General features: G+C 34.9%; 1 protein-coding gene across 4 annotated transcripts in view; it reads right to left on the reverse strand.

Annotated features, from left to right (window-relative positions):
* Nucleotides 1-20,714, reverse strand: part of AKAP9 (A-kinase anchoring protein 9) — a 106,760-nt gene that overhangs the window by 41,555 nt on the left and 44,491 nt on the right. For all 4 annotated transcript variants that reach the window (XM_031066767.1, XM_031066766.1, XM_031066765.1 and 1 more), the window contains 14 exons: nucleotides 17,975-20,419; nucleotides 16,172-16,385; nucleotides 15,316-15,395; nucleotides 13,530-13,665; nucleotides 12,981-13,102; nucleotides 12,365-12,470; nucleotides 11,655-11,853; nucleotides 11,026-11,122; nucleotides 10,078-10,170; nucleotides 8,328-8,699; nucleotides 7,503-7,733; nucleotides 5,746-5,886; nucleotides 5,112-5,215; nucleotides 4,185-4,390 (listed from right to left, as the gene is read on the reverse strand). In XM_031066767.1, coding sequence (XP_030922627.1) covers nucleotides 4,185-4,390; nucleotides 5,112-5,215; nucleotides 5,746-5,886; nucleotides 7,503-7,733; nucleotides 8,328-8,699; nucleotides 10,078-10,170; nucleotides 11,026-11,122; nucleotides 11,655-11,853; nucleotides 12,365-12,470; nucleotides 12,981-13,102; nucleotides 13,530-13,665; nucleotides 15,316-15,395; nucleotides 16,172-16,385; nucleotides 17,975-20,419 — 4,546 coding nt within the window. The remainder of the gene's footprint in view (nucleotides 1-4,184; nucleotides 4,391-5,111; nucleotides 5,216-5,745; nucleotides 5,887-7,502; nucleotides 7,734-8,327; nucleotides 8,700-10,077; nucleotides 10,171-11,025; nucleotides 11,123-11,654; nucleotides 11,854-12,364; nucleotides 12,471-12,980; nucleotides 13,103-13,529; nucleotides 13,666-15,315; nucleotides 15,396-16,171; nucleotides 16,386-17,974; nucleotides 20,420-20,714) is intronic.

Below are 20,714 nucleotides of genomic sequence, written 5' to 3' on the forward strand. Positions count from 1 at the left end.
AATTCTTTCCTGATGGAGTACAAATGATCTTGGTAATGTTCCTGTTTTCCTTCTCAGGTTTAACCCATAATTCATGTCCTGTCACCCTTCCATTTCAGTAAATGATTTGCTTGTGAGGTACATTTGAATTCTGCAATGATGATTGTGTAAAATACAAAAATAAAGATTATACAAAATGACTGCAGAAATGTGCAGTTGGTTGCAAAATCATCAGAACTGTCTGTCTGGAAACTTCTGAAGAAAAACTTAAAAACACTAATGGCAGCTCAGAATGTAAATGTAAAGCCAGGTTCAGAATGTCTTTTACATTAATAATGTCAGTAATATTATTATTTCTTCTTGCCAGTGACCAGAACAGTACCAATGGGCCTCCACAAACTCATAACAAGACTTAAAACTCCTGTTTTGTTTATGACAATTCTTTTGTAATTCGCTTCCATTTCTTCTTGATAAATACAAAATAAATCTATATTAAAACATCATTTTGTTATATGAAATATCTCAAAACAAAACAACATAATTTGCCTGAAACATAACTATAAAAAATGAGGAAAGAAAGAGTGAGCTGTCACCGAAAGTATAATTTGGCACATGGAAACTTTAGTAGTCTCAAAGATATCAAAAAACCCCAACAAGTATCAAATGCACAAAAAACTTGTAATAATTCTGTTTATACAATGGGGTTGGCAACCTAATTGATGAAAGTAGACAACCATATTATGATTTCTACAAAGTGGAACTTAAGACCACAAATTCACATTAAATGTCTCCCTAAGTGCACAGTAAAAGTCTCTGTATCTTTTTCCCCTCAAAATGGTCTTAGTACACAGCCGCTCTGTACAGCAACTTTCCACACAATTTTCAGTAGTGGAAACAAGAAAGAGAAACATTGCCCAGTCTCATTAATCACCCCGGTAGCTTAATGTCTAATCCTCATTTTGTTAATTCTTATATGGCTGTTCATTCTCCTGCCCTAATAGAACTAAATCAAATTCCACAGTCCTGTAATTTTGTTTTTTGGTCAATACAAAATAACAAATATAATATAACTGACTTAAGTAAAACTATCATCTCTTTGTGTAAACTCTCTCCTGGCAATGGAAAAAAAATCAACAAAAGAAACCAAGGTTTATATTGTTTCCTTTGCCATGGAGCATGCAGTTCAGCACATCAGATGTCATGGCCCACTAAATCTTAAGAGAAGTGCTCAGTTATAGAATGCTTGCTCAGAAGTTTCAGATACGGAAGTTGTTTATGAGCTGCCAACTGACATTTATGAAGCAATACATATTTTGCATCATGTAGAGCCAGTATCTCAGTTTACTCCTGGGATTACACTTAGGAATTGAGCTTAGGGGTTACAAGCTGAAAACAGTAAATCAGTCTTGTGGCAGCACAGTGTTTAGCTATTTACTACCTTTTTTCCTGGTACTGCTCAGAAATAAGGAGCTCAGAAGCTCAGAAGGCAAGAGGGTTTAATAGTCATGGAATGCTGTAACCTTGCAGGCTTCTCCAGAGCAACCTGCATTACTGCAGTCCCTCTACCCAAGCAAACTCACCAGATTATTGAGCACAAATGCCATTCCAGTGATATGCTTTATGACTGAAATTTGAACTTTACTCGCTCTTCTAGAAATAAAATCCTGTGCTTGCAGATAATCTAGTCAACGTCCCTCTATAAATGCACTCTATAAATCAGGTGTGGTTAAAAGCATATGATCTTAATGATTCAGCTTTTAAAAATGCTGAAACTCAGCAAAAACAGTAAAATGAGTTTTGCTGGTCAATACATATGGATTGTGTTCAGAAGGTCAGACAGAATTCCCTTCAAGAAACGCATTATTTGACTACTTTATTATTAGATTAGATTTTTATTAGTATAAATTTATTCCTACAGATTTCCTAACTAATTAAAAAGGGAGATCTGTTTGGCTGGGTACTAGAAAGTACAATAACATGCACAGTTTAAAAATAACCGAACAGTGTCTACATATTTCTAAATAAAATATTTCTTCCATAAAATAATGGGGAAAAATTTTAAATTTGTCCTCTCAAGCCATTTAACTGTTAGTATAGAATATGAATAATGAGAATCCCATGGCTGAAAACACTAACATTGGTCAAACATAGAATTGGTCATCTAATTCCATTTGAAGAACAATCAAATATTTCAGCTGATGAAACAGTGCAACTGTTACTATGGCTGCATGACCCCAGTGGCAGAAAGGATGCTCCGGTATATTTTGAGAGCAAAAAAAGAGAACTGTGAATACAGCCCCAGAGATATATTACAAACCACACATTCAGCCATTATAGCTACTGTAAGTTTAGCCCTTCTTTAATTTTCACTTTTTACTTTGGTTACTTCTTCCTTCATTGTTATTTCTGAACGTAAGGAAACATGCAACAAGGATATTGGAATAAACAACTGGTAGGTGGGCAGCTCGAATGCTGTTCTGTACCAAGGAGGGGCACTGCAAGAACAGACACCTGCTTTCTTGCAGGAGAGTGAAACCTTACATACCTCTTCAAAATACACTAAGAGCAAACACATTCTGTCACTAACAGAATGGAATTAAGCTTTTTTTCTACCTGAAGAGAGTCCTCTTTCATCAGAAGATTTCACAAGAAATTAGCAAATCATTCCAATCACAGGGCATGCTGTGTGTTCAGAGAGTCGCATTATGAAAGCCAAATAAGTCAAAATGACAAAAAAAGATATTTTTAACTCTGCTTTGCTACAATATGTAATGCATTAAGAATTGTTAATGACAGTAATTAGTGACATGTACAATTAGGCACACTGATGAGCAGCATCAGGCAAAAAGTGAATGTACCAAAAAATAAGACCAGAAGCTTAGTTATCCAATCTGCTATTTGAGGAAAAAGGCAAAGCCTCAAAAGCCTGAAGTTTGAAAAGATAATTTTCCCCACAACCAAATACAGTTACATGTATAGAAAAGTTACTTTTTTTAAAAAATGAAACAGAAGTACAAGAAAAAAACTGCTGTTAACTTGAAACTTCAGAAATTGTTAGACTACAACTTTATACATGTCATTGCAGATAACCTTTTGAGTGATCAACTGAAGATATGTCTGGGCTACAAATTCATGCAACCTTTCTTAACTTGCCCCAAGGCTTAATGTGACCTGTATTTAAAGCCAGATGGAATCAATAACAAATGTAGATGCAATAATCTACATTTCGAAAGAAAGAGGTAAAGTTCACTTGCATTTACCAGTTGTATTATTATCCTGTAATAGACACTTTCTTAATACTGAAATGTATTATTTGATTTCCAGTTCTTTTTCTCATTCCTAGTAGTTCAAATTCCAGCCAAAACCAGATGTATAATGTGTCTGAGGTTGAACCGATCTGTTGCTCATTAGCTCCCCATAAGATCCAGGATACATGTGCACAATCTTAATGTACCTAAACAGCATTACAATCAAGCATCTACTCTTGCCCAGAAGAGAAATGGATAGACACTATCCTAGTGCAGTCACAAGAAAATAAACAGAGCCCACTAGAGTTCTTTGACGCTGGTATGCAACTAACTATAACATCAAAACGCTCTTTCAGTCTTGTGCCAACTAGCACTCCTGGAAACAGCTGATGGGCAAGTGTTGGCAGCTGAGAAGTTCTTGGAACTGTGTCCAGAACTGGATTTGCATGCAAACACTTCTTTAGGAAGCTAATGAAGTCCATAAGCACACATGTACAGGCTGTCCCCTGCCAGCTTGGCCTCAGTGACCAGCAGCATACCTCTGTACTTTTAGCGCACTGGCGCAGATACAGCCCTTGACACTAGTTCCCATTCCCCACACATACACAGGAGGGTGTAAGTGGTGCAATATGCCATGGAGCTATGTTTCATTCTTTTTGCCTCCATCAACAGAAACTTTTTTTATCCTTGACTTCTCAATCACTTTTCCATTCTGTTGCAGGCTTTGCAACAGGACCTAGATGTGAGTTTTAACTGGTGTGGAGCATGACCCAAACAACTCCTGAAATGTTGTCTCTTAAGCAGAGATGTCATATGCATTCAAATGAAAAATAGGTTGTGGGGGTTTTTTCCTTAAGAAAACTTTAATTTAAAATATCAAAGCTAAGAGTATTTAAATATATCATTAAAACATGCAAATGATACTTCTTATGAAATATAAAACCATACAATCAGTACCTTTTTCATACCCCACACGGATGCAGGGTTTTATTGACTCCTCTGTCTCAGTGTCCCAACCAGCTTGTTTGGAAGTCTGGACTTTCCCAGACCGATCCAGTAACCCAAGAACATGCTGACCAATTGTCTCCTCCATTGCTACAGTTGTCTTCACAACTTCTAAAATAATCTTCATGAGTTTTTCATTAGCCTTCTGAAAAACATGCCTGCAGGACAGAAACTAATCAATCCTCTGATCTTTCCATGATTTCCAATTGAGTTTTAGCCTTTACACACCCTTGCAACCAAAGAAGATTTGCAACTAAAATAACAAAATTAAGATTTCTTTTTTAAGGCTCAACCCTACATCATATAAATACACATTTGTGTTAAAAGTAAATTCTTTTTACAAAATATGTAAGAGGTCTAAGTATTTATCACTATTTCTACTCTTATCTTGGCACTTTATCTAGTTATTCTTTTATAGCAGAGGTCTGCTTACACCTGGTATTCATTATAAAATTAGTCCTTTCTCAAATGACAGTTAAGAAAATTGTCCCTCTACACATATCAAAAACTTTAAAGAATAGTCCACTGGTATTATAACATAAACCAATCATATTAATGTAAACTTAATTCACATATGCACATACAATATGTACATAAATATATGTCTATAAATAATGTTTATGATTCAACATGTGTAATACAAAATATATAGTAAAATAGGCTAAGATGTGTCTCATCCTCTATAACATTACATTGTTAGGCTTTATAAAAATATGATACTATTTAACCTAAAGTACATAAACTTACAAATATGGTTTTCTAGAACAAAATGTGCACATTATCATCAGTCAGAATAAAGCTTATAAAGATTATTAATCTAACAGCTAGAACATGATTATCAAAATTTAAGAAAAATATTTTCTTAACAGTTCTAAGCACCTTTCTTTAGAAAGAAGAGCTGAAGGTGTTTCATCAGGCTTTCTTCCCTCATCTTCATGCTCAAAGAGCTGCTCTCTCGCATCGTTTGGGTTCTCATTTTCATTCTGATTAAGTTTTGGCAGAGGGAGAGAAAACAAAAAGGACAAGAATCCTGTCATGTCAGAATCAACATATTCTTCTTATATATGGCAAGATATGAAATTGTCATTTCCTTTTAAATAGTTCTGCACCAAATTACAAATAAAGTAATACTCTTACTATGTGGAAAAAAATATTAACAAAAACAAACCCGGAAATCCAAGGCAGGACCAATTAGAAGGAACTTTGTTACACTGATTAAGCAGCTGCTGTACTTTCTGTTTGTGTTGCTATAGCAATATGAAAAAGTGAGTTTACTTAAGGAAATAGCTGTAGTAATAATCCCCACCTTCAAGCTATTCAACCAGCTTCTGCCTCCCTGAAGTCAAAAAGCTATGTTTACCACTATCACCTCTTGAATCTTACAGCTGCTCTGTTCCAGCAATACCCAACATCCTTTAGGAAAATATATTACACAGAACGAGTAACAGCGAACAGGAATCTTTTACTGCTTTTACATGCCAGCGTTGCCCAGAAAGTCAAAGTCCATATTTACCTCTGTCTGTGTGCTGTTGTTTTGTAACTCACAAAACAGCCTCTCTTTTCCGGGTCTGGAATGTTGTTTTAATGATTCCAGTTCTTCTAAAAGCATTCGCTCTCTCTCTGCAACCAGGCTGTCATTCTCCATTGAGACACGCTAAGAAAGAAATGTTGTAGAGACTCACACAGTTTTATAATGTTCTTAGTCAAGTAAGTCCTGTCACTTTTAATTCTTTACAGACATTGAACAATGAAATTTCAGTTCGTCTCTTTAAATCATTACAAAAACACTGAAAGCTCTCTAGAATGGAATACAGCTAAAAAATACTTAAACCTTCCTTAAGATTTTCATGCCATTTTTATGCTCTTTAGGAAATACAATGGTCACAATGCAAACTGGAGGGAATTTCTGAATATTACATGCTGTAACATGTTTTGCACAAGAAAAAAAGATAGTAACTTATTTTTATAAAAACCCTACACACATTCTCTTTTAAAAGAGCTAGAAGTGTTCATGGCTTAAACACAATGCATACATTTGTATGCAGTTCTTATGAACACACATACTTGGCATTAAAAATCAAAAAAACCCCAGCAGCCTAAGTTCTACTAAGTGATTTTTATTAGTTACAGGAATTTGCAACCCTGACAAAGATGCAGTTACAAACTGAAAAAAAAAAGGTAAAAGGAGAAAGTATTCATATATCAAAAGGAAAGATTATCAGGATAAATTATTCTAGGACTACGTCAAGGCAGCTAGGAGAGACAGCTGATGTTGCTGGAAAGGATTCCTAAGGTACAAATGACTGGCTTTCTAGATTCCAGAACTCCATGAGCCCACACTTAAACAGAGCAGAACCAGGTTTGGAAAGGTCTGAAGCTCCACTCCACAGTGACAGCAAAGAATTCTAGAATTCACTGATTACTAGCTTCATGTGCATTTTGGTAATGTTACACTGTTGAAATTCAATCGGAGCAAGATATATTGTTCTGGATTCTTTTTACTTTTACTTTCAGTGGAAGGAATCCTTGAAAGACATGTCTATAAATGACATTATTTTTGAATTATTATTATTTAAGATAAACTAATGAGTTTCATTAGCACACCTACAGTAGGCTTTGAATAGATGCGGAGTGACAGCAAGTTAAGTTTGAAAAGGCAAAGAAACATTGATGTTTCCCACCAAAACCTACAGATATTGTTTCATTCTCAAAGCTGGTAAGAACTTATCTCCCAGAACTGGGGAAAAAAACCCCAAAATGCCAAAACACATTGCTGCAGGAAGCCACTGATACTGTTCAAATCAGAATGATGAAAAATGAAGAATTTTATAGTATTTCTAGTCATGGCTGGTGGTTTCATGGATGTAAATGGCTGCTAGCCTGCATCCTACACAGGGCCATGCATCTGGAAGATGGCACGATTGGCAGTGCATCCACAATCACTCTCTTCTGGCTGCTGTGCAGCACTGCAGGTTTGCTCCATGTTTACAGAAATCTAAATCAATCCATCACAGCCTGAGCTTTGATTAAAGAAATATGTCTTCTGTAAATATAAGTATATATAAATATATACATATAAATATATGGGTTTGTATGTACACAAACACACAGAAAAAGTTATGTGTGTGTGCACAAGTGTGTATGCATGCACATGATAAATACGTGCATGCCTCTCTCTCCCTCTAAATAGATATAAATGCAAAATATTAATCTGCCTGGTGGTGTTCCTTTGTTAACCCATACTAACTCACTGGTTGAATTCTGTATTACCTCAGCTAATTGCACCTTTAGACTCTCCAGCTCAGCGAGGAGTTGATCTTGATTTTCCCTCTGGCGCTCCATTTGCTGCATGTGGCCCTGCCTCAGTAACTCGGTTGCCTGCTGGTGCTCCTGGTACTGACGCACGAGCTCCTGCCGCATGTCCTCCAAGCGCTCCTCGTACAGCAGCAGCTGGCTGGACGTGGCTGTGCCTGTGTCCGTGGCCACCACCTCCCCGGAGTGCTGAAACAGCACAACTACTTTAGCACCTTATTCTCAACAACTGTTCCTAGGATATATTTAAATAAATTTCAGAAAATGCTTTCATACATGAAAGTAGCTAGAATGAAAGCATTATCGTGTTGCCTGCTTCTTGGACAGTCCAGGCTTAGAATTATTTTCCACTTAAAAAGATCATTGTTTTTCCCAATAACTCTCAACAGTATTAGCTTTCATGCTTTTTACAACTCCTTTTTATCGTATCTATTTTAGCTTGGCCCCACCCCATGTTTCTGAAATGCTAAATATATGCTTTACACCACTTCAATAATTTTTGTATTCAGCTGATATCCTTTATCACAAGAGGTTCAAATTGTTTAAGCACTATTTTTCGTCTGTTCTTTGTATAAACACTAAAATATAACCTAGTTTACAAAAAGTCTTTTAACAATTTATTGTCTGCAATATAGCTGGCATCATACTCCCTTCCTCAGGCATAGTACACAGGAAAGAAGGGTAGATAATTCTGGTCTGAAGTTGTCAACTCTTTGAAAGGGAAAAGGAAATATTAAATGGAATTTTCATCTTAATTTTTTTGCTGGATTTTTTAACACTTACTGGTGTTTCTTCTGCTGTAAGACCTTTGCTATGGGAAAGAAGTTCTTCAGAAATCACTGACTTATGTGTTGTCTGTCCTAACATGCAATCAGAGCTGCTATTAGAATGAAGCTGTTCTCCAAGTGAGTTGATCTCTCCAGACTCTTCACTGAGCTCCTTGCAAAGTGATTTCAATCCTTCTTCATTCCTACTGCCTTTTCCAGTTGCTTTCCTAAGAAGGCTGTCAACCTCTTCCTCACTGTGCAGCTTCTTAATTCCAAAATGCATTCTCTCTGGATGTACAATCTGCCTTGGTGCTTCTTCTTCCTTCTGCCTAGCAATTCCTGACAATTCAGTCTGTTTGGCAAATGCTACACTCATTGACACAATAACCTGAAAAAATAAGAGAAGTCTGCATTAGCTTATGCTTCACAGCATCTCCTAGTACTGAAGAAATCTCATAGATGACCATCAACAATATTTAAGTATCAAAAGTTCCCAGAGGGAAACAAAAAAAAGATAAAAGAACAAAGATATCTTGTCCATCTTGAAAATGGCCACATCTTAAAATACAGATATGCTGTATTTACAGTAGTTTAATGAACTACAATGCTGTTTTCCATTACAATAGATTATTTAGCATGGAAATGTCAAGTTTTGTTTTTTTTTTTTTTTAAAGATCCTATTAGATGATTTCAAAATATCCTGGCAAACAAGCTTAAGAGCAGCTGTGCTAAGTTTTCTCTATCTAGCCAAGCATCCTATGCAAAAGTTTGACTGACATGGAATTTTAGGCTGTATAAAGAAAGCAGTGCCATGTGCTTGATACTTAGCACAGGAATTTTACTTAACCAGAAAGAAATTAATGGCACTAACTAGCTGCAGTTGCAGTTACAACAGGCTGGTAACTTTTGTGTTGCTAAGTATCTCTAATACAAATAAATCTCTTTTCCACTCATGTGAGTAATTCTATTCTAGATTTAGAATACAATGATTTATAGCACAAGCTACAAAAAGTGTGAAAAAAATAGTATAATAAATACAGAATTGTTACACTTGAAAACACTAAACTCTTCCTCTCCAGAAAATGTGAGTTTGTCTTTTGAACTTAAACTGATCTTAGCCAATGCAACATTTTTTTCCTCATAAAGAAGGGTTTTCTTGGCAGCAGATAAGAAAATATTTTTTTTACTCTGGAAAACTTTTTTTTTTACTCTGGAAACTTTTTTGAAAATCAGAAAGTAAGTAAATCCACAAACACATATACTCTACCTATAAAATCTTACTTTTATTTTTCATGTTTTAGTCACCAGATCCAAAGAAAAATGATGCATTTTACACAACATACTAAAATGTACAATAAAATATGATGAGAAAATAATATTAAACTATTAAGTGCAAAAGTCTTTTGAATTGACCCACTGATAAGCCTATAGTAACAAGAAATACACTCTAAGTCTCTGGATTTTTAAGATAAATTCTAGGGCAGAATATGGTAGCATGTTGTCTATTTCCTTTGAAGTTTTAAACATTACCACTACAACCCATATGAAGAGAAATTATGAGTTAGGAATAGGAAAGATAGTTAAGAAAACCCAAAATATTCCAGAATTTTTAAAGACTTTTCCATTCAGAAGTCAAATGAAACTATAGTAAATAAATCATACAAAAGTTAGCATATGCTACAGCAGTTGCCTATATAGTTGAAAATGGCAAATAAAAATGACAGATCTTTTAAACATATTTTAAAGTAATAAAATAAAAGTAATACCTTTGCTACTTCTTCTTCTAATCTTTCTTGGTACTGCTTTTGGAGCAACTGAACAACATCCAGATCATTCTGCATTTCCATCTCCCTACCAAGCTGTAAGAAAAACATGAAAACTCAGATCATGTATTTGTGATTTGACTTCATTAGTTTCAAGTTTAAATCCAGCAAGAGATTTTTTTCCCTCAATTAGGTTTTCTTCATCTCATACAAATCATGTAATTTTGTACCACAACACAGAAGAACTGGGTAGAACACTTTGCCACTTTCTGCTTCAAAATGAATTTTAAAAGTTGAGTTTGCAACAACTCTCCTTCCAGCACTCTTTGAGATGACAAATGCAGCGAAACCAGGTCAGTAAGCACAGAATCACAGTACAAAACAATGTTACCATTTTGCAAAATGCAGAATTTTTGAGCCAGGTTTCCAGCACTCGCAGGGGAGGAATGCATGGGGTCTTTCCCATTTGCACCTGGTCTCTTAAAATCTTTGGGGTTAGTTTTCCAAAATTTCTCCTAAACTGTGCAACATGTATGTCAGAAGTCCTGGTATTTCACTTAAATTGATCCTTTCATAACTCGTGTTTAAAGAAAAGTCACAATATTTTAAAGATTGCTGAAGAATCTCAGAATTCCAACACTAATTCTCTCCCACTTTAGTAAGAAGCAGCCAACTGAAACGTCTTGTTTCAGAGATAAAATAAAGAAAATAAATTTAAACCCAGCATCAATAAAGCAAGTTTTCTTAATCATAATTCCCAGATATGTTTTTCAGAAAAATTTAAATATTTTGCCCCTAACATGGACTGTCTAATAGTATAGTACAACACTAAGATGGTAACTACCTTAATCTACTAAGTATTAGTCCATAATTCACTTTAATCTAAGAAGCCAAAGCATATAAATTATGTCACTCTTACATATATTAGTTGTCAACTGAGTTACATCATACCTCTAATGCTTTTTCTGGCTTTTTCTGATGAAGATTTTCTGTGCACCTTACTTTCCTGAAGACTTCTTTTAACTTTCTTTCTGAATCTGAGGATACACTAAAAAGGTACAAACAGCAGAGAGGGGAAATAATAATTAAAAAAAATCAGTATTTTGCCCATGACTTGGTGAAAACCCGAATGTGTTAAATGGACCTAAACTTCACCACAAACTTTAGTATTACCTATCATTCTAGAAAATAATTAATTTCAGACAACTACATCTACACAAGACGTCTTTAGATGTAAAGGATAGTGCCTGGAGTTTTGAAGACTAAATGTGGTCTACTGAGTTGAAGTTTTGAAATTGCGGCTATAAAGCTCATATATATGAAATTACTTTTACACATTATTCCATTTATCAAATCTTCCTCTATTAACAATAAATGCCGCACTACTTAATCTGCAATGTTTATGTCATTTCTTTATAAGACTCTTAACAACTCTTGAAGGAATAAAACTACAGCAGAGCAATATGTTTATAAAGAATTGCTCCAATTCTGAAGTAGAACATAGAGCTTTACACAACTGGTTATTTGAAATACTTCTTGAATGAGCACGAAGTTTTAAGAATTGAAAAACTGATGAATACCTTATGTGGTCAGAGGACACCCCAGCCATCTGAAGCTTCTCCTGCAGATGGACAAGCTCCGTAGTGTACCTCTCTTGACTTTCTCTCAGCTGCTGCTGGAAATAGGACCGGAGGTGCTCCAGTTCTTGAGCATGCTGCTCCTCAAGTTGATTTTTAAGGATCCCTATCTCCTTTGAACAGTATTCTTGAATTGTAGGATCTGTATACAGGTTGTGTGAAGCAGGGGGTGAGAAGAACAGAAAGAAAGAAAAGAAAAAGAAAGAACGAACAAAAGAAAGAAAAAAGAAAGAAAGAGCGGAAGAAAGAACAAACAGAAGTATGAAAGAATGAAAGAATGAAAGAAAGAAACTATATTAATTTCTTCACAAATATTTAGCAGTGACTGAATAATTAATGTAGTTTAAAAATATTTCTGACATCCTGTAACAAAGAATGATAACCTAATCTTCCATTTTGCAAAATAATATTTGATATGGGTAACAAATTATTATTGTGGAAAACGAAAAAATACTAAACCAAAAATGCATCACAGAATCTACTTCTGAAAGAATTTACAGAATTAAAAAAATCAGAGTATTGTACTGCAAAATCAGAAAAAATCTCTTATGTTCTAGCTGTAGTAGGATATAAATCAGGTAAAATTAAAAGTCATTGTCTTTTCTTTCTCTCTGAATACACACACATTAAAAACAGCATATATATCTTTTTACCCATTAGATTCTGTGAAGGAGTCTGCAGACTTTCCTTTCCTATTTCCATATGGATAGGTTCCTCTTCCTTCCTCCCTTCTGAAGAAGACACCTTTGGTTCCTTAACCTAAATAATAACCAAGTAAATGCAATTAACAACAATTTGTCTAGTAACAGCATAAAAATACTATATCCAGTGCTGCACTCCCAGTATGAAAGGGAAATGGACACACTGGCATGAGTCCAGCTGAGAGTAGCAAAGGAGATGGGAGGCTTGGAGCATTTGTACTAGGAGAGGTGAAGACCTGGGCATGTATAACCTGAAGAAGGCAAAGCTGCCCGCTGGGCTCCTGAAGTATCAAAATTCGGCTGGACACAGTCCTTGGCAATCTTTCCTAGCTGACATTGCTTTGGGTGAAGGGCTGGGTTAGATGAACACCAGAGGTGCCTCTTAACCTCAACCAAACCACAATTCTGTGACATGGACAGCAGCTTTCTCCATTTTCTCAAATCACTGCCTTGCTCTGCCACTCAACCAGGATACACACATTTTCAAACACCTCCTCAGTCATCCAGAAGGAATTCATGCAACAGAGAAAATTCAAATGCTTATATACCCTATGCTATTCAAGTTTACCTGTTTACACTCTGCCATCAGCTGTGTTTGAAGTGCTTTCAGCCTGCTGTACTCTTCCATTATCTTCTGGAGAAGTGCATCCATCCCTTCTTGCACAGTTAAATTACACAAAGAACCAGGGACTTTAAAAAAAGAAAATTAACATTTTACCATAAATTTTAACACAAGTGATATGTTCACAAGTTCTGCCCTGAAGAATTTTCTGATAAACATTACAAAATACTGAAACAAGTGAAGTCCTTCCAGATTTTGAACACATTTTTATATATATTGATACATATGCATTTTTTGGTAGGATTGCTAGCTTCTTTCTTCTACAAAAGGAGGAAGAGAAAAACCCCACAATTTTTTTTCCACCAATATCCGTGAAAATGAAAACAGCGTAAGAAAATATCCATAACAAAAATAAAGTGCTTCAGAATAATGAGTAAATCTCTAAAACAGCTATTTAAGCACATGCATTAGTACTTGAAAAATAATGGCATAATTGCCAATCTGAAATACTTTAAATAAGTACTTTTAACCAGCATGATAGTACAAAGTCATTACCTTGACCTTGATCTCTGTGTACTGGTAATTCTACACTCAGCTTTTCTTTTACAGCAGGTTTACAGAAAATTTCCTGTTCTTTATCAACAGCTTCTACAGCAGCTGAAGAATGTTCATTCTGACTGCCACACAAAACCTGCACAACAAATCAAACAAAGTGAAAAGTAAACAATTTATTAGTATTTTGTCAATCACAATTCACAAAGAAAACAAGAAAAACAGGAAAAAGTAGTATTTTGTGAGCATTAACTTCTGTGAAAATGGTGGCATAAATGTTCTGTTGAATCCTAAGAATGTAGACAATCTTTGAAACTCCTGCTAAAAGAAACAGATACGAAAAGACTTTTCAGCTAAATGCATATGTTTCCAAATGAGTATTTAATTTGGAACTGCCAAGTAGTAAAATCTTTTAGAGAAAAGCCTTCTTTAGTAATGTGGAAAGCAACTTTACATTTTAAATGTCTCATTCTCAAAAGCTGCAATTTTACTTAAAAGAGGAACTCCTTAAAACACAAATTGGTATCTTTTTAGGGATTACAGCTCATCTTGTTCTTGAAGTGCTGAACAAATCAGACAAAAGTGTATTGCATAAAAAAGCAAGTAATGAACAGAATACCCTGTTTGTTGGTGCTATGTGGTCAGCAGAACACTGCAAGATTCACAAGGGGCAGGCAAACAGAAGATTTATCCATATGATTTCTGAAGGTGATACTTGAAAAGAAACCGCTTGCTCAAAGCACAGTGGGATTCTTTATTTAAAGATCTTGTACTCAACAAAAACCAAATTCAACTTAGAAAAGTAAAACCATAATTTCTCCAACAGCTCTACAAAAGGATCATACAAACAGGCAGCATTTTTCACACTGTGAAATAACTCATGCCAAGCACTCTCATTTAGCTGCCACTTTCTGTGAGCTACCATGGAGTTCCGCTCAATCTCTCCTATGGTGGATCTCAAGTTGAAATTCTGCTAATCACTTTCCCAAAAAGATGGGAATACCAAAAAGGTATTGAAAAAAGTTCAGCAAAGAAGGTAAAAAACCACCAAACCCCAAACCACAAACCCCATCCATTCAAAGTATTTTAGACTTGAAAACTTACAGTGAGTGACAAAAACACCTTAATTTCTCTAAAAATAAGTTAACAAGTAACTCAATTGATGGTCCAAAAATACCCGTAAAGGCCATCAGTTACTGTTACTCTAGAAGAAAAGATATGCCAAAATATTATTATAGGTGGCTGATATTAGAATGAAGACTAAATATAAGGTTCAATTTTTGACTATGATATTCATTTACTAAAAAAAAATACAGACAGCAAATTTTTTAGATTGTTTGACACTTTTAAGTCTTTGAAAGGTAAGCTGCAGCTGAGAAAGAAATTACTAGCTTATTGCAGATGTGAGAGGTGATGTCCTGTGCATTAAGATATTTGTGAGTGACACCGGACTCTTGAATCAAAAACATTTATCCAGAAACAAAGAGAAAGGAAAAAAGTGCTTCCCAATTAGCAGAGATGAGATCAACATTAGCTAGAAGATTAAGACTATGTGTGAGACAAAAGACTTGTCTGGACAAGGACATAAACCAGTTTAGGAAAAAAAATAGAAAACCATTTGCAATACTATTTTGGAAGCTCAGGTTTAGCAGTCTCTATTTTGAGATCAATGCAAAGAGAAAAGCTGTAAAGAAAACCTGCAAAAATAACGTAGAAAAATATGACTCACTAACCATCATTTTTGTTTTCCAAATTTTCATTTTGAAAAAGGCTTTTTGTTAAGTCTTACCTGAGCCAGTCTGGAACATTCCTCAGTGACAGCTTCATTCAGCTTTTCTATGAGTCTTTGTGTAGATTTCTCTTCATCATCTATGAACACAAATCATTCACATTATTTTTAAAAACTAGATGCACAACAACTTTTCAAAGGTCTAATTTCCTGCCTCAGTGAGGCTGCCTCTTCAGCTTGAGGAAGGACACTTTTTTGTTCCCTTCTTTATTGTTACAACACATGGACAGTTTCAATTATCACAGTTGAGCTGCATGTTCTAGAGGAGCAAGAGATAAGAAATGGCTTTGTGTATTACTGACCCCCAGAAAGATAAAAGCATACAGATACCTAGGGGAGGGAGAAGAACTTGTGCAAAAAAAATAAACAAGGGCAAAATATGGTATAACAGAAAACCTGAGATAGAAAACCATCATGATAACATAAAAGCTCACTGAGGCAAAAAGTAGTACCAAAGTTTACTTAAAGTGTGCAGGGAGTAAATACAGCAATGCAAAGAAAAGAGAAAAGAACAAGTCCAAAAATACTCTGCTGATGAAGTTGCTTATTATTTTACCTTATAGGTGAATCTACTATATTGTTTTTTTCAATTAATTCAGCTAATACAAACAACAAACAATGAGTTGTAATACTTTTGATTTCTTATTTTTGATATACTTTTTTTTCAGTAATAAGTTACCTCAGTAATAGACTGCATGTACTGGGTAAACAATTTGTTGAAAAAAATACTTCAGAATATGATAAATAAACAATTTATTGGACAGCTCGATGCACAAACTCTTGTGCTTGTTTGGTTGGGTTTTTTTAAGACAGCTTTTCATACAGAGTTTCACTCTCATAATTCTGGTCAAGTTACCTGCTTGTTGAAATTTCAGGGTCTGGAGCTCCAGCTGATGCATTCTTTTAAGATCAGTCATCTCTTGTATATGATTATGAACAAGTTCCTCTTTAAGACTGCAAAGTGCACTCTCTTTTTCTGCCTTCAAGGACTCACAAACCTGGTCTACATGAGCTGAATAAACCAGGGACAGACAAATCCGCTGTGCTTCCATTTGCAGTTGTAAATCAGTCTTTGAATATAAAGACACAAGTTAAAAGAGTGAGAAACAAGAAAAATACAAAGACCCATCTTTGGAAATTTCTGACATTAATAATGTGTTGAATGGAATGCTGCACGTATAGTATACATAAGGTAAATTTAAACATACAGTTTGGAAAATTGAGTTTTAACAAAATAGTAAGACACTTCTTCAACTTAGAATAAAAATCAAATTAAAATAAACAAAACTCAATATGCTTCAATTCCTGTTTTGCAGTAATAAAAATCCAATGAATTTTAACCCAGTGAAGTAAGAGCAATATCATTATTAACAGAGTAGTTAAGAAAGTGCACTCTAAACACATAGAAAAGATTGCATTATTAGCAGGCATTAAAAACATTGATTTTCAAGGCTTGTAGTTCCAGTCTGCACTTTGGAGATGTTATTGCTAAAGAAAAAGGATGTTTGGGATATGCCAACAGGGACCTACTTAGAGCTGAAGTTTGAAAAGGTTTTTAGACACCTCTGGACCATAACAATTTTTAGTTGTATGGCAGGAAATTGTAAGACCCTTATCACAGCCTTATAAAAAACAAATCAACCAACCAACCAATCAATCAATCAAACAAAAAAGCCTAAACCAAACCATCACAAAGCTAAAGCTCTTTTTTATAAGACAACTGTTTCCAACGTGGCTTTGCTTGTGATCTTATTTCTTAGGAAATGAATGAACTACAATGCAATATTAGGCAGTTGGTGGTATTAGTTCACTGTTAGGTTGACTTTCATAAAACAAAAAAAAAAGCTTAAAAAAATAGTAGAAGTCTGCTTAACATCTATTTCCACAGAACACTTAATTGCATACACCTTGCAGCATACAATTGAAATTCTATATATAAATTTAAATTTATATATAGATCTATGATTCCACCACCTAATTAAATACTGGTAACTCAGTATTTAGCTGTTTATATTGACAAATAAGAATCCTTTGCATGTTACCTACAATTAATTTACAATTCCAAGAAATACAAGCAAAATTGTGCCAACAAAACTTAAGACAATAGTTAGAATCACATGATACGAATTCTGGTTACCACACCCAGATGTATTTCTTAAAACAAAATTTTTGATAATGTAATTTTGGTATTTCACAAGTTTGATATGTCAAAAGTTTGGTCAATGATGACTGATGAAGTTTCATTATTCTTTATACTGTTTGAATGAGTACTTAAGAGAACTGAAAAACTAATCACAGAATAAAAATTTTTGTCCAAAATAAGTTTTTCCCTTAAGAAAGTGAAAAGCTGCATAAAAATATGAAGAGCTCTGGTAGTCTTCTTATGTTTTTGTGGTTGCTGTTGACTTAATTAAACACAAGAGAAGAGTTTTGGTTTTTTTTCATTCAAAACCCATCCTCATACACGTTGCCTGTCCTTGTAATTCTGGTCATTCATGTAACCCCTTCCAACCACTGACCACAACCCTTTCCCCCACTGACACACACACACCTATACTTCAAAGCATCCAATTGGAAAAAATATGATGCAAATTTTCAAGTGTAAGCTCCTACCAATTTTCTTAGTTAAAGTATTTTTATACTGTTTAATGTCACATACCTGTTCTGATTTTAAGGCATCCACTTGCTGCTGAAGGTTATTTTCACTCTGTGTAATGGCTGGTAATGATGTTTCCTCTGTCAGCCTGTCTGGCATCCCATGCAAATGTTCCACAACAGACTGCTGCTCTGGTTTCAGCATTTGCTGGAGCTCCTTCCTTTTTGTTACCTCATGGCTGCAGTCTTTACCAGAACTTAGATTACCTCTTGAATTTATTCCTTCATCAGCTTTATTCCTTGAACCAGGGGGTTTATTCCTACTTTCAGATGCCAGAGTAGCAGTCTTTAGAGATTTTCCTTTGGAGCATTTTTTCTTAGAGTCATTACTACTACTATTTCTTCTCTGAACATGACTAACTGTGACTTCTAGTTCTTTACATTTTACTAGAATTTGCTCTTTCTCATCTTTTAAGGATTTGACTTTTTCATTTAAATGACAGATTTCACTATCCCTTGACTTTAACTGTTCAGAGAGATCAGCAAGTCTCAGGGATAATTCCACTTTCTCACGCTGAGTAACCTGGAGTTTTTCCATAAGTTCTGTTGCATCTTTCTCAACAACTTCTCCAGCCTCAAAAATGTCTTCCCTGGACACCTTTATTTCTTTACTCCCTTCAAAACCAGAGTGTTTAGTCTTAAATAAAACTGGTCTATTGCTTTGTAAGTGGCACACCTTTTCATTCAAAGCTTTAAGTTTGCTTTTATATTCAGCTTCCTGTTTTTTCTTGTTCTCTTCTAACTCAGTTTTTGCCTTCAGAAGACTCGCATACTCTTTCTGTAATTCCTTATAGCTAGCTTCAAGTTTTTTCTCAGTCAATGAAAAGGCACTCTTCTGCCTTTCAGTATCCTCTTGGAGGATACTGTTTTGGTTTTTAAGTTGTTCATTTTCAGTAATAAGCTTTTCTATTCTTTTTTGCAAGTCCAAAATTTCTGTCTTAGAGCTAACACTACTGTTACAAAGTAAGTTTTCTTCAGAGCATACCAACATATTTTTTAATTTCTCTTCCAGAGTTTCATTTTCCCCCTTAAGGACATTATTTTGTGTTTCTAATTCTGAACATTTTTTTTGAAGGGTATCTTCTCTCTCCCTCATTTGTTCTTGCATCAACTCAGTTTTAAGTTGCAGCTCTTGTATTTCTTGTTCAAGGGTACCCTTCTCTTTTTCCTCTTGCCTAAGCACTTCAATCTCCTTCTCCAGTTCATGGATTTGAAGTGTCATTTCTTCAGATTTAGAATTTACAATAGACTGCTGTAAATCTTTCAGGTTTGTAATCTCCAAAATCAACTGATTTTGTTTTGTGATTAAGTTGTCCTTTTCATATTGCATGGCTTCTATCTTTTGACTCATTTCATTTTGCATTTCATCTAATTGCTGCTTATGGTGTATATTCAAGTTGTGTTTAAGGCTTTCCATGTTCACCATGTGCTCTTTTTCTAAGTCTTCTTTAAGTCTGGAAAGTTCCTCTTCATGACTAAACAGAAGATTTGTCCTCAGTCTCTCTAATTCTGCTTCTTGAGATTCTGCCATCCTGTCCAAAACTGCATCCTTCTCCCTTTCCAGCATTTCAAGTTTTATTTTGTAATTTGTGATTTCTGCCTCATGTTTTAATTCCAAATCTTTCCTAAATTCAGAGGCAGAAGCCAGCTGAGTTTTTAAATCTTCAATCACAAACCGGTATTTTTCAGCTTCATTTAATCTACATTCCATATCCACTATAGTTTGCTTGGCTCTTTGAACCTGCTCTCTTGAAAAATTCAGTTCTTGAAGAAGATCTTCAATTCTAGTTTGTTGAAGAGATTTCTCTGTTGCAATAACTTCCATCTGTTGTGACAATTCCTCCTTTATTTTTTCCCTTTCCTTATCAGCATCCTGCAATTTTGCATTCAATTCATTAATTTTAATATTCATTAAATGCATTTGATCTTTATTAACATTCTCATTAAAACACAGACTCGAAGTTTGCTCCAATTCTACTTTTTGTTGCAAAAGACGCCGCTCTATTTCTGCTGCATGCTGCTTAATTAATTCTTGCTTCATTTGTACAATCTGCTGGCCGTGCATTTCATCTAGTTCAGCCTGAAGTTGTGCCAGTCTCCTTTGTGTTTCTAATTCCATTCTTTGCACAATGTCAGCTTCAGACTGGCTGTCTTTATAACACCGTTTCTGCAGTTCTTCCACAGTTCCCATTAACTGTTTTATTTCATCAGAACATTGTCTTTCTTTCTGTTTGTAGGTGTTAAGTTCAACTTTCATATTACTTATTTGCTGGTTCCTTAGGGAAACTTCTTCTTCCAATTCTTCAAGTAATTTGCTGACATCTGATAATTTTTCCTTTAGCTGAAACGAATTTTTTTCCTCTTCTCGAAGTTTTGCTTCCAGCTCTTCAACTAATGCTTCTTTTTCTTTTAATTTACTCAAATCTTCCCCCTCTTTTCTCTGTTTTTCCTTAAAAAAGAAGAGGAAACCCATGCTCTTATTTTTAGCTAATTATCTGAATATGTAAGAACATTTACAGACTTAGCTATTTAGGCTTTCTTAGAAGGCTAGAGAGGCTATGTTAGTTATAAAACATAAATATAAATTATTTCTTGACCTCATTTGGAAGTTTCCTGTATCCTTGGAATACTGAGAACCCCCACCCTACCCATGTCATCATGTCTCTCCCTTACTCTTTCCAACCCCACTGTGACTATAACTTTTAGCAATATTTGATTTTTTAGGTGGTTTTAAAATGTTTTTC

The sequence above is a fragment of the Geospiza fortis genome, unplaced genomic scaffold, assembly GCF_000277835.1.
Source record: "Geospiza fortis unplaced genomic scaffold, GeoFor_1.0 scaffold138, whole genome shotgun sequence".
Lineage (NCBI taxonomy): Eukaryota > Metazoa > Chordata > Aves > Passeriformes > Thraupidae > Geospiza > Geospiza fortis.